The sequence below is a fragment of the Ruditapes philippinarum genome, unplaced genomic scaffold (assembly GCF_026571515.1).
Source record: "Ruditapes philippinarum isolate M1 unplaced genomic scaffold, ASM2657151v2 ctg6991_1_1_1_1, whole genome shotgun sequence".
Lineage (NCBI taxonomy): Eukaryota > Metazoa > Mollusca > Bivalvia > Venerida > Veneridae > Ruditapes > Ruditapes philippinarum.
In genome coordinates this window covers 1-14540 of record NW_026861643.1, presented here as the reverse complement: position 1 = coordinate 14540, position 14540 = coordinate 1, and the positions used below count along the sequence as shown (strand labels likewise).

The 14540-nt window shown below is 32.0% G+C and overlaps 1 protein-coding gene and 1 long non-coding RNA gene across 2 annotated transcripts; both read left to right on the top strand.

The window, feature by feature from the left end:
* Window positions 1-679: 679 nt before the first annotated feature.
* Window positions 680-14529, top strand: LOC132716402 (cleavage and polyadenylation specificity factor subunit 2-like; the record flags this gene model as incomplete). Its single annotated transcript, XM_060699669.1, is given in 10 exon segments — window positions 680-872; window positions 1456-1556; window positions 9706-9808; window positions 10471-10574; window positions 11006-11060; window positions 11350-11383; window positions 12690-12832; window positions 13284-13424; window positions 13667-13823; window positions 14501-14529. Coding segments are annotated over 10 exon segments (873 nt in total), but the record flags the coding sequence as incomplete, so codon positions are not given.
* On the top strand, window positions 3121-4115 carry LOC132716403 (uncharacterized). Its single transcript, XR_009623800.1, has 2 exons — window positions 3121-3233; window positions 3542-4115. It is a non-coding gene; the product is annotated as an uncharacterized LOC132716403 (long non-coding RNA).
* Window positions 14530-14540: the final 11 nt, after the last annotated feature.

The following is a 14540-nucleotide window of genomic DNA, read 5'->3' as shown; positions in this document are numbered from 1 at the left end:
TATCTTTATAAAGAAATTTTTGTTGTTGAAAGAATGATAATTTATGATGACATAAAAACAATAATAAGATAATACATGTATTTTGTTAGGATATGTTAGATAGACTGTACACATTAATGAAAGAAAACTCCTGAGAGATCAATGGAATTGGAATTGTAACTACTGAATGGTAATAAAATTGTAACTTCTGAGGTCAATGGAATTGTAACTACTGAGAGGTCAATGAAATTGTAACTAACTATTGAGAGGTCAATGAAATTGTTACTATTGAGAGGTCAATGAAATTGTTACTATTGAGAGGTCAATGAAATTGTTACTATTGAGAGGTCAATGAAATTGTAACTATTGAGAGGTCAATAAAATTGTAACTATTGAGAGGTCAATGGAATTGTTACTATTGAGAGGTCAATGAAATTGTTACTATTGAGAGGTCAATGAAATTGTTACTATTGAGAGGTCAATGAAATTGTTACTACTGAGAGGTCAATGAAATTGTAACTATTGAGAGGTCAATGGAATTGTTACTATTGAGAGGTCAATGAAATTGTTACTATTGAGAGGTCAATGAAATTGTAACTATTGAGAGGTCAATAAAATTGTAACTATTGAGAGGTCAATGGAATTGTGAAGTTATATTTCAGTGTATATGGGTTTATTATGAAAATTAATTCAGATAATTTAAAAGTTTATTTATTTACTTGTAGGTTGTATTATGCAGTGAGCCAGATTTACAGAGTGGATTTTCCAGAGATTTATTTGTTGCATGGTGTGGCAATCCCAAGAACAGCATAATTCTTACCAACAGAACTTCACCAAAAACTCTGGCAAGATGGCTCATAGACAATACAGACAAGGAGACAGTTACAATGGAGGTTTGTTATACTGTTGCATATGAAATTATTCCATCTTTACTTATAAGCAGAGGTTTCTGTCTGACTGGTTCTAAAGGGAGCTGACTTGGAATCATATGTCCCACAACACATGAAGGTGCAAATCTTGCAAAGGTTTTTGAATTATTGCATAAGAGGAAGCTATCTAGCTACAATGTATATAACTGCAAGTGGGTGGTTCTACTGACTGAGATCGTGACTCTTGTGCCTGTAATTATGCTTTTAGTGAAATATGATTCGTGCTTTACCAGTAAAATGATAAGTTGCTATATGATATTTACAATATTGGTGTGACTTAGATCCTAATTAAATCACTAAATTTTCGATATTAGTTCACATATATACTTATTTATTATATAACCAATTTGATAATTATATTAATGACTTGTGATTTTGTTTAGACACACAAACAGCAGAATTTACCAGCCAGCCAATGAATACTTATAATCTTACATACAACAGACTGTATGTGTATGTATGGCTCTGACAATCTCTTCCCTAAGAATCAAAACACCAAAATTCTGTTAATACTAATCAGACTGATATTTCTTACATTTTTGTACAGGTAAGAAGAAGAATACGTCTTGAAGGGACAGAGCTTGAAGAATATATGAAGAAAAAGCAAGAAAAAGAACAAGAAGAGAAAAATAAAAAGGACACTGACAGGTATGGTTTTCAAAATCTATCACAAATATATTATATCATATTTATGATAAGTTGTTAATGTGCTATGAAAGTTTTTCTTCTTATGTCATGTGGTTTGTTTTTGACATGTTCTTATCTTATTTTATCCACAAGTGTAAAATTTCATCAGGAATTCTTTTCTTTAGTTCTGTTGTGCTGGGGGGGGGGTAATTGTTAAGGTATTGTTTTTGTTTGTATTTGTTAATTCTTTTTCACCATATATTTAGTGATCTTGCATGAAATCTTTGTGTTTCTCATAAGATATTAATTCCTTACCCAAATTTATAGCTCCTTTGTATTTGTTAATTCTTTTTCACCATATATTTAGTGATCTTGCATGAAATTTTTGTGTTTCTCATAAGATATTAATTCCTTACCCAAATTTATAGCTCCTTATTTCAATAATTTGAAACTACTTTTACAATTATTAATTTCTGAAAGGGCAAATTATTTGTGTCACTCATATTTTGTTTTATTTCTATATGATTTATCTTACTGTGAATGATATGTTCAACTGTTTTTTGTGTGGTTTTCATTTCTGTGTTTCTGTATTGTTATCAGACCTTGACAAATTCACTCGCCAGCTTGCATTTGCGTGTAAAAGTTCAGGTTGGGCGCGTAAAAAAATTGATCAAACTTGCCCAACAAGTCAGATTCTCCAGATCTAAATGATGTTTCTCTAAATATTTAGTATACATGAAGTTTTTCAGTGAACAAATCAAACTGCAGAAGCCCCATTTCATTCGTAATACTGTCAACCGAAAAACCGGAAACTGACTTTATGACTAAGTACAAATCTTAACCGAATGCGTATCATGAATCGATTCCATAACGACAGCAGCATTTGACAACTTTTGATACATATGCATTCGGTAATGTTGTATACATAGCCATGAGGTCAATATTTTAGCCGAGTGTGTTAAAATTTGAATGGAATAAGTATTCAGGTTATGTTGAAGATATAATAAGTATTATAAACATTATTGAACAATATATAATTGAGTAAAGCCAATTATACTAATATAGACCGGTAATTAGTAAATTTGAGTTTTGTGTTTGATTTTTACAAATTTTGTCCTTTTAAATGCAGGGCGAGTGAATTTTATGAAGGGCATGTAAATTTGGTGGGTCACTCGCCCTGCAGGCTGAGTGGCCCTAAAAAATTCATCGACGCCTGGTTATGAAGTGTATGCTCCTAGAAACACAAAGTTCTTTGACACTCTCAACTTTTTATTTTCATTGTTACATTGGAGTTCAAACTGTGTTTCTTTATTTATCCGTGACATCTTTTTATATGCCCGAAAGAATTTCGGACATATTATGTTATACCCCCTGGCGTCCGTCCGTCTGTCCGTCCGCACTACCGAAAAGGGATAGGGGGCCATCTAACTGTAAACAGAACAAAAGAGAACAATAGAGTTCATTCTGTAACAATAGAGTAAGGGGCCATTGGCCCTCTATTAAACAATAGAAAATAACAAAAGAAATGGCCCCTTATTCCATTTCGGCCGGACGTCCGTCCGTCCGTCTGTCCGTCCGTCCGTTAGCAATTTGGTTTCCGGAGCATAACTTAAGTTCCATTTGGCCCACAATATTCAAACTTCATAGGATGATTGTCCATATTGGGTAGAAGACCCCTATTGATTTTGGGGTCATAAGGTCAAAGGTCAAGGTCACTATGACCTTAAAACTGAAAACGTTAGCAATTTGGTTTCCGGAGCATAACTTAAGTTCATTTTGGCCCACAGTGTTTAAACTTCATAGGATGATTGTCCATATTTGGTAGAAGACCCCTATTGATTTTGGGGTCACAAGGTCAAAGGTCAAGGTCACTATGACCTTAAAAACTGAAAACAGTTTCTGGAGCATAACTTAAGTTCCATTTGTCCTACAGTGTTCAAACTTCATAGGATGATTGTCCATATTTGGTAGAAGACCCCTTTAGATTTTGGGGTCACAGGTCAAAGGTCAAGGTCACTATGACCTTAAAACTGAAAACAGTTTCCGGAGCATAACTTAAGTTCCATTTGGCACACAGTGTTCAATCTTCATAGGATGATTGACGATATTGGGTAGAAGACCCCTATTGATTTTGGGGTCACAAGGTCAAAGGTCAAGGTCACTATTACCTTAGAACTGAAAACAGTTTCCGGAGCATAACTTAAGTTCTATTTGGCCCACAGTGTTCAAACTTCATAGGATGATTGTCCATATTGGGTAGAAGACCCCTATTGATTTTGGGGTCACAAGGTCAAAGTCACTATTACCTTAAAACTGAAAACAGTTTTCAGAATATAACTTAAGTATCATTTGGCCTACTGTGTTTAAACTTCATAGTATGATTGTCCATATTGGGTAAAAGACCCCTAATGATTTTGGGGTCACAAGGTCAAAGGTCAAGGTCACTTTTACCTTAGAATTGAAAACAGTTTCTGGGACATAACTTAAAGTTCCATTTGGACCACAATATTGAAACTTCAAAGGAGGATTGTTATTTGAAGGAGGTAATACTTTATTTTAGTCCCATGTCTTACAAATGCTTCATCTTTACTAAAAAAAAAAAGCACTTTCGGGCATATAATGCTCCGCCTAGCGGTGCTCTTGTTATCTTCTTTTTCTCCATAAAAAGCTATTTAAACATTATGCTTAATATTATGATTGTAGACAGAAATGCATGATTACACTGAAGTCTATTATTACCTAAGGCTAAATATTCAACAATGAATCAATATTTTGTCTTAAAACATCTGCTATTTGGTACAGTACAAATAACCTGACATCTTATTATCTCCAATGACATAATGCCATATATATTGCACAATTTGGTAAATAATTGTTGAAGAGATCTGCAGTACACAATGAATTATTTTTGTCCAATACAGAGAAAACATTTTGTGGGATAAAATATTCTTAATAATCATATCATACATGAGATTGTTGTCATCAAATGTATTTGAAAACATTTTAAAAATTGATGACATTCAAATGAAAAAGTAACTTTTACCATGTCTCATCAAGATGTAATTATCATTTACATTTTGATCACTGATATTTATTTGATTACTGGGGTATATTTTGATAATTTGGGTACATTTTGATAACTTGGATACATTTTGATAATATCTGCAGATCTCAGTCTTTGAAAAATCTCCTTTTTGTGTCGCCTTGAAAAGGTGACATATAGGGATTACTTTTGTCGGCGGTGTCGGCGGCGTCTGTGTCGGCGGCGTCGTTGTCGGCGTCGGCGTCCCCTAAAACTTGTCCGGAGCATAACTCAGTCACTATAAGTCCGATTGACTTCAAACTCGGTATGCATGCTTCTTTCAATAACCCGAAGTGCAGTGCACAAGGACCGGTACTCTGCAGTTCTTATTTTTTGAGTTATTGCCCTTTGTTAATTTTCATACTTTAATTTTGTCCGGGCCATTTCTCTTCAACTAAAAAAGCTACGGACTTGAAACTTCACAGGATGATAGATCTTATTAAGAAGAAGTGCAGTGCACAATGACCGGTACTCTGCACTTCTTATTTTTGAGTTATTGCCTTTGTTAATTTTCATACTTCATTTTTGTCCGAGCCATTTCTCCTAATGTATAAAAGCCATGGACTTGAAACTTCATAGGATGATAGGTCTCATTAAGAAGAAGTGCAGTGCACAAGAACAGGTACTATGCATTTCTTATTTTTTGAGTTATTGCCCTTTGTTTATTTTCATACTTTAATTTTGTCCGGGCCATTTCTCCTTAAGTATAAAAGCTATGGATTGTAACTTCATAGGATGATAGATCTCATTAAGAAGAAGTGCAGTGCACAAGAATCAGTACTCTGCATTTCTTAATTTTTGAGTTATGGCCCTTTGTTAATTTTCATACTTAATTTTTGTCCAAGCCATTTCTCCGAAAGTATAAAAGTTATGGACTTGAAACTTCATAGGATGATAGATCTCATTAAGAAAAAGTGCAGTGCATAAGAACTGATACTGTGCATTTCTTATTTTTTGAGTTATTGCCCTTTGTTGATTTTCTCACTTTATTTTTGTCCTGGTCATTTCTCCTCAAGTATGAAAGCTATGGACTTCATAGGATGATAGATTTCATTAAGAAAAAGTGCAGTGCATAAGAACTGATACTCTGCATTTCTTATTTTTTGAGTTATTGCTTTTTGTTGATTTTCTTACTTTATTTTTGTCCTGGTCATTTCTCCTCAAGTATGAAAGCTATGGACTTTGAACATCATACAATGATAGATCTTATTGATAAGAAGTGCAATGCACAGAAACTGCTGCTCTGCACTTATTATTTTTTTAGTTATTGCCCTTTGTTATTTTTCATATTTCATTTTTGTCCTGGCCATTTCTCCTAAACTACATAATGTTCACAAGGCGACACATCCGACTCGCGGAGTTCTAGTTTAAGAAATCTGTATGTGTAAACTCTAGCTTCCTTTAAGATTTATATTTTGTAGAGTGTAACAAGAAGAAACAAAGTGGAAATCATTTTGTGCCCTTTGAGTTTTAAATTTCCTCAATAATTTTGATGGAGCATATATTTGCTATTATTTCAATGCATCTTCGTTTATCTTCATCTTCATTGAGTGGTGACTTACATGTAAGTTAATAAGTTCAAATGCTTAAAGCTGAAAATAGATTTTCCTACTTTTTTTTCTTATGGTTAACATAATGACCATGCTTTAGCCTTTATATTAGTTGACAAAGAATACATCTGTGATACCAATATTCTTGGGTTTTTTATGGAACAATGTTGACATCCTACACAATAATTTACATTTTAGGTAATGGCCACACAAAAGGGAAATATAAAAAGAATGTTCATTAAAACTTAATTCAGATATTTATGTCCTTCAGTTTACACTCAATATATCAAATTTTCATACAGGAAAAATATGTTTAATAAAAGTGGTATAACCAGAACATTTGTAATCCTGAATGTTTCTTTATTCTTTACAAATCACATGTGAGCAACATATGTTATTGCTATAAAACCTTTGTTTTTATGTAACCTTTGTTTTTATGTAATTTATTAAATTGGTTTCCCCATATTGTATAGAAGATGGATTGTAACATTATGATCATATATGTTACAGTTACATGGTGACATAATATTGTTTACAGTAACATTTTGATGAAGATTTTTCTCCCGGTTAATTTGATGTTCCTCTATTGTCAAGTTGTTAACTTAGTAGGTAATAGTCCTTTATTGGTATGGTTTCCATCCCTCATGGCCCGACTGATTTTGATCCCTATATATATTTCAGAAGAACATTTATTTTCATTGCAACTTATTTAGAGATATACCTATGAATGTTTTTTTAAAAAAAAAAACAACATATCCAGATGTTAAGCTATGAACAGTAAGGGGAAAAACACTTCACCCTAATCTAGATGTAACGTTAGGATCTTTTATAGAATTTACTTGACATCTGTTTGATCAGATATATTTAATAGTATATCAGTCTTATTGTTGATGTTTTCACTTTGTAGCTTTTTAAAGCATTTTTCATTATCAGTCATTGAGCTTTTGAATACCACTGCAATTAAAAAGCCCATGAAGAATAAAAAACTATTTTTTCTCAAAAGGTTTTGGTGTCCTTGATTTTACAGCTTCCATCGGTCATATTTCTTAGCCATCTTTTGTTGGTAATTAGTACAGTTATAGTTAATTATTATTTTGTATGGAAGTCAAAATACCACTTTGATTGCATATTGCTACCTTTAAACACATTTTTGCACTCTCAACAAAACTTTTTATGCCCCCGCCATGTAATGGCCGGGGCATATAGTGTTACCCTGTTCCGTCATTCCGTCATTCTGTCATTCCGTCATCATCAGTTTCCGTTCATTATCTTAGTAACGGTTGCACACATTCAACTCAAATTTGACATATGGATATGTCATGAGAAAATACAGGCCAAGTTCGAATTTGGTCATGGTTCGATGATTTTTGGCAGAGTTATGTCCCTTTTACTTTTAAATAAAATGAAATTTTCAGTTTCCGTTCATTATCTCCCCAACGGTACAACACATTCAACTCAAACTTGACATATGGATATGTCATGAAAAAATACAGGTCAAGTTCGAATTTGGTCATGGTTCGATGATTTTTGGCAGAGTTATGCCCCTTTCTCTTTGAAATAATATGAAATTTTCAGTTTCCGTTCATTATCTCCCCAACGGTACAACACATTCAACTCAAATTTAATATATGGTTAAATCATGAGAAAATACAGGTCAAGTTATAATTTGGTCATGGTTCGATGATTTTTGGCAGAGTTATGCCCCTTTCACTTTGAAAATAATATGAAACTTTCAGTTTCTGTTTATTATCTCCCCAACGGTACAACACATTCAACTCAAATTTGACATATGGATATGTTTTTGGAATGCCCAGGCCAAGTTTGAATTTGGTCATGGTTCAATGATTTTTGGCAGAGTAATGCCCCTTTCACTTTGAAAATAATATGAAATTTACAGTTTCTGTTCATTATCTACCCAACAGTGTTACATATTAAACTAAAATTTGACATATGAATATGTCAAAGGAAGGCGCAAGTCAAGTTTAAATTTGGTCATGGTTCGATGATTTTTGGCAGAGTTATGTCCCTTTCACTTTGAAAATAATATAGATACATCTTAGGAATAGGCAGTTTAAGTTTGAATTTGGCCATGGTTCAATGATTTTGGACAAACTTATCTTTCTTGAATGTTGGAAAAATTTTGAACTTTCAGTTTCAGCACTCATACTTTTGTGGAAATGTATGTAGCCATTATTTTGGCTACAAATATGAAATATGCTTTTTTCAAAAGGTTAAGACTGAATAATTTCAGTGCCTTGAATATTGTATGAAAATGGTTTGTGTTAACATTGAAAAGTTTTAAGGGCTTTGAACTTAAAATTAAAAAAACAATTTGTGCAAACAAATTTGGAACTAAATATTATAACATCTGAAATTTTGGCTGCATGCGGGGGCATCCGTGGCATGATGACACATTTCTAGTTTTAAATTATTTTCAAAGAAGGCATAAGATTCCTGTAAGAAACGTTATTAGGACAATTTCATACACTGCTAGAGTATCTTCAAATGTTGATAACCTTGTTGAGGGTTTAGATTACTAGTACTTAACCTCCTGCTATTTACTTTTCAGCTTATAGAATCTCTTGTTACAATTTCCATAAGACAATGCTCTGCTGCTCATGAAAAAGCCAATGGAGAGGAATTTCTATGTTATCTCAAATGTCCAGACACTGATTGATTATTCACTGAGAGATTTAAGTGGCTGGTCATGCAACAATAGGGAGAAAAACGAAATTCTAGCCTTAAATAATTGGCCGTATTCTTTCAGATAAAAATGTCTTCACCAAAGGTTTATTGATCTGGGGTGATTTATAGGCAAACACAAACTTTTGAACTTTAGCCTAGCATTTTCGACTTTTGAGGTCAAAGTATGTCTACATCTGTGAAAAAGAATCAATGCTTATTTTAACTTTTAGACAAGATATGTATATATTTGTAAAGACAAGGAATATGGTCCTGTGATCATTAAATATATACTTGATGACAGACATCAATGAGTATCTCATAGCAAGAGGTTTTTGAACATTAATTGTGATGTTTTTTTGTCTAATGGGTTTGCCCTGCTCTGAATTTTGAACAGTCCATTCATTATAATTTTAAGAAATTTCAAATGTGCTACCAGATGTGTAAAACCTGGTCAGACTGCATGGAAATGTTCAATTTAAACCTTAAGGGTAAAGTGAATGACCTTTACAGGTTATTCTGCCTTCTAATATAATGTTATTGTAACTTCACATAAATAGAAATGCAATACTGTTTCTGTGAAAATGAGATAACTAACATAATGTATTGGCACGAGTTGACAAGTCTTAGTAGAGTTGCAAACCAGACCTGCCCGGACATCTTAAACATTGACCACACTTCATATTTTTGCAGCTGAAGTTTAATACATGTGATTCAATCCAGAAATCCTTAAATTTTAACCTTCTATCAAGATTAATCCAATATTTAGTGAGAAACGATTAAAGGACTATTTTATTTCACAAGCTTTTGCTTCTGAAAATATCATGGTTAGAGCAATCGTTAACTGTTATTTCAGAGATGAATCAAGTGATGAGAGTGATACAGAGATGGAAGTTGACAGTGGCATACCTGTTCCTGGAACATCCAAACCAAAACATGATATTATCATTAAACAAGAGGTAATAAATATATATCTTATCATGTTTTGATTTGTAATCTAGGTTTATTCTTTACATCACCTGATTTCCAGAGACTTTTTAAAGTACCTTTATTCTAAGACACTATCCTTGATTTTTTGTTTGTTATTAAGATAAAAATAATTCTGAGAAAAGAAATAAAAAAAAGGATCAAAAAAGAAAATAAAAAGCTCAAAAAGAATGTTATCGTACTTCAAAATATATTGAATAGAAAATTTTGATCTACTTACTTGTGAATATAAAGATGATCTTTATAAATGTAACATATTGGCACTGACATTTCTTTACCATTAAAAAGGACAACTGCTGTGTCTTCAAGAAGTGCAAAATGATTTATCTATATAAAGGAGGCAAGATAATTGTTAACCTTTCTCCTAATTTCCTGGAATTATTGGAAAAAACTCGGATGTCCCCCATGATTATAAAAATATTCACATATAAAAGATATATTTAGTAACTCAAACTGAACTTTTGCATATAACAATAAATTATAAGATGGCAAGAACATGTAATTCTTAATGAAATTAAGTTCCTTAGTTCAGACAATATTGTTATTTATAGGTATATAAGTTAATAGGTAAAGCTAGTGTAAACTGAATATGATTTAGAACTATTTTAATAAATGAATAAAACATTTATTTTAGGGTAAAGGAAGATCAGGTTTTTTCAAACAAGCTAAAAAGTCATACCCAATGTTTCCATATACAGAAGAAAGAATGAAATGGGATGAATATGGTGAAGTGATCAGGTGAGAGTTTGTTTTTTTAAAACCAATAACGAACCAATAGTTTTACAGCCATAGTGAGGTGATGTTTATTAACCAATATTTTTTTTTACTTGCAAGCATTTTGTTATTTTGTCTGCTGGACCACACAAACAATTAAAAATAAGCTCTTTTGAACGTAGATAAAACTCGGTTACTGAAATATAATTTCTTTTTTAAAAATATCAACACTTTAGATTCACATTATTTTATATTTCTTTCTCTATTCGGATAAAGAAATTATGTAGCTAGAAATTTTAACTGCTTTCACAAAAAAAAAAATAATGGCGTAAGAGAAACTGTATTTCGTTTACACTTGTATTTTATGATCGCTGACTCATTCAAATGTCATCATTAGCGAATATATGAGGCATATAAACTATATTGTAAAATGATTTGTTGGTTGTTTTTTTCAGGCCTGAGGATTACATGATTGCAGAGGCTCCAGTCGCAGATGAAACCATGTCAACTGTAAGTGTAAACACACCTTGAATCATATCTAACAAATGACACTGCACTTTTAGCAAACAAGATGAACTCAAGTAAAAATAACAGAAAATATGAAACCTGCATTTTTATCATGAGAAAAGCTATAAATATAGGTAGAAGTTTCTTTTACACTCTCTTGTTACATACACGTGGAAAAGCAGCACGTGGTAGATATATTTCAGGAAGAAACAAGGAAGGTCTTTAATCTAGTAATGACCCAAAGTTCGTTAGTATCTGTTAGTATCTTTATCAAAATGTCTTTTTTTTGCAGGAAAAACTAGTTGCAGAATCCGACCAACTTCAAGGTAAGTTTTGATCAAATTAATCTAGTATTACTTTATAAAAGGATTTTGCACGTTTTTATTTGTTGGTTAAATACGGAAAACATATCAGATTCTTGATTAAGAAATAGATTTTGAATATAAATAAAAATGACTAAGGCTTGTAAAACATGTAATGTCAAAGTTAAATCTATTCCCAACTGTTATGTTGACGTGTTGATAAAAGTAAGTTTTCACCCTAGGAATTTAGATATTGATTTATTTTTAGAATTGCCATTTGGTTTTTAATATAAGACCATTTGACTTCTTTAGATTGTATTTGTGGTGATTTCATGTATATGGGATTAACCTTGTTTTCTTACTCTTTGCCATCAGCTCAGCTTTGAAAAAAAAGATAACTACGGTATATGTTAGATTATTTTTTTTTCTTTCTGAACACGAAACTGCTTATCTATAAATGGTAACATTTAGGCGTTTAAACTGTTGTTTCATTCCTTAAACGCTCTAAGATAGTACATGTATTTGCATTTACTTTCATCAGAATTGCATGCTTACAAATTGTTACTTCTATGAGATATTCCACGAGGAATAAAAGTGTCATCAATATTGCACTCTTAAATTATCTTAATAGTATGGCCATTACGCGGCATTTAAAAATGTCCCCGATGTTTTATTACATTTTGTAGTTTTGACTTAGATGTATTGTTGAAGAGGTTAGTTTTAAGTGGAATTCTAGAAAATACTGTCAAACTGTCATGCCTGTTTTAAACGTGTAGCTACTTGTACTCTTCTTGGAGATAAATATATTTTCTCTCTTGAGATGCGTTTTAAAAGATCATGGGCATAAGTAAGTAAGACGTATATAAGAAAAATATCGCTGATCAGTAAGGTATGCACAGTAGCACACCCCACTGCTTATGTAGTATGTCCTGCAGTTATGGATTTGAGGTTAAAAAACCCCAGCCAGATTGTATTCCTTGAGTGGTACACACAAAAAAGTGGTTTGGAGAAAGACCGGCACATGAAAAGACTTGTGGTTCAAAAATAAAAAAAATGCTGGAAATGTTTTATCGCATAAATTGTTACATTTCTTTTAAAAATACGTTTAATTTAAAAAATTAAAAGATATCTTAAAAGTTTTAAGAATCTAAAAACAATAATTGTAATTTTAGCCCCTGAAACCATTATTAACTGCCACAAACGCGTACATTGTTATTGTATTAAAAGTGAAAGTAACATACCTAGTTCAACTTTTCTGTAATCCAACACCTTTCTGTCTGTTTCAATTGGTGATATATAACGTACCAACAAAATTCTCTCACTATTTTAGATGTATCTGAAGTGCCAACTAAATGTATTGCTGTCACAGTAACACTAGACATTAATGCAAGTATACAATACATTGACTTTGAAGGACGAACAGACGGCGAATCCATGAGAAAAATACTGAATCAGATTAAACCAAGACAGTTGGTATGTGATTTTTAACCGATCTTAAAATATTTCATTAATTAGAAAGCCTTTGTTACTTTATATAACTTTACGCAAAATTATGAGCAACTAAAGTTCACCAGATCATTGATTAATAAGCAAATTTTGCGGCTTATGTATTTTAAAATCTTCATGAGCACCCAATCCAAATAGAAATATATTCTCTTGTCTAGAAATTCCATGCATTTAAGCTTTAGAATTAGATAAAAAAAAGCTAGTTCAAGTACATGATCAAGGAAACTCTTCAGACTGGCATCAAATGCTATACTACAGAAATGTTTGCTTAACAGAAATGGAGAGAAAATTCACCAATATTATAAGAACTTCGATAAAAGTTAAAACGATCTTCATTTGATTAATCTAAACTGCTTTATAATTATTTGTATCTTAAAATTTTGAAAAATCTGATCTGCATATGTGAAATTATAAACAGATTTTGGTTCATGGTTCGGAGGAGGCTACACAATCTCTGGCTGAATATTGCCGAAACACACAGGGTATGATACAAGGAAATGTATTCACACCTAAAATTGGTGAAACTGTTGATGCCACGACAGAAAGTCATATATTCCAGGTAAATATATCATTTTAATTATCTTTTCATCAATATTCAATTGATACAATTATGGCATAAAGTTTCAATATTGACTGACGTCATGAGTAAACAGTCAAATATACCAATATACTCCTGCAATTTTAATTGATATGATTTAAACAAATAACATTTTTAAAAGAATTTTTAAGAGCAATTATTTATTAAAATGATACTAAATATATTTATAGTCTTTCCTAAAACAGAATAATTTCATATTTTAGGTAAAATTAAAAGATTATGTCGTAACAGCGCTTGAATTTTCAAAAGCAAAAGATGCTGAACTTGCCTGGATTGATGGTTGCATTGATACGAGTTTGCACAAGGATGATCTTGATCATGAGATGTATGATGATGATGATGAGGTAGACACTGATAAAGGTAGCATTGTATTTTGTCTTTGTTTTTGATTCACAGATCTATTGTTGGACTTAATTTTATGTTGTTGTAGTGTAATTTTGATTCTGAACATTATTGTTAATGGTTATATTAAACGCTTTAGTGTATTTTTTTATATATGTCAAATATCATTTATTATATTGTAAAATAACATATTATTCAAGACTTACATTACCGCCTCCGTGGTCGAGGGGTTCGAGTCAATGACTTCTTATCCAGTTACCTCTCTCCGGGAGATGCTTTGGTAGTTTAGCGCGGAGTAAGGTAGTCTAGTACTGGTGTAACTCTCCAGGAACGATGGAGAGGAAACTACCCGCCTATATGACTGAAATACTGTTGGAAAAAGGTGTAAAAGAAACAAACAAACAAGACATACATTAATATGAAAATCTGGAAAAAAAATTGAAAAAGAGCTTTAAAATTATGAATGCCATGATCATGTTGTAAAACAACTGAAGTCAACCATCCAATATTTTCGTGCTGTAATCTAAATTGACATGTCACATAAATAGAATGTTGACGTTTTGAAAATGAATTATGATTATAAACTTATTATGCGAATATATGGAACAATTTATTTGTTTAATCATGTTGTTGCAATATTATTTTGCACTAAAACAATGGCAGTAGCGAATAACTTACATGTATTTTTTTTCTAGTGCTTAAACCCAAAACAGGGATGGAAAATCCCCCTTCTTT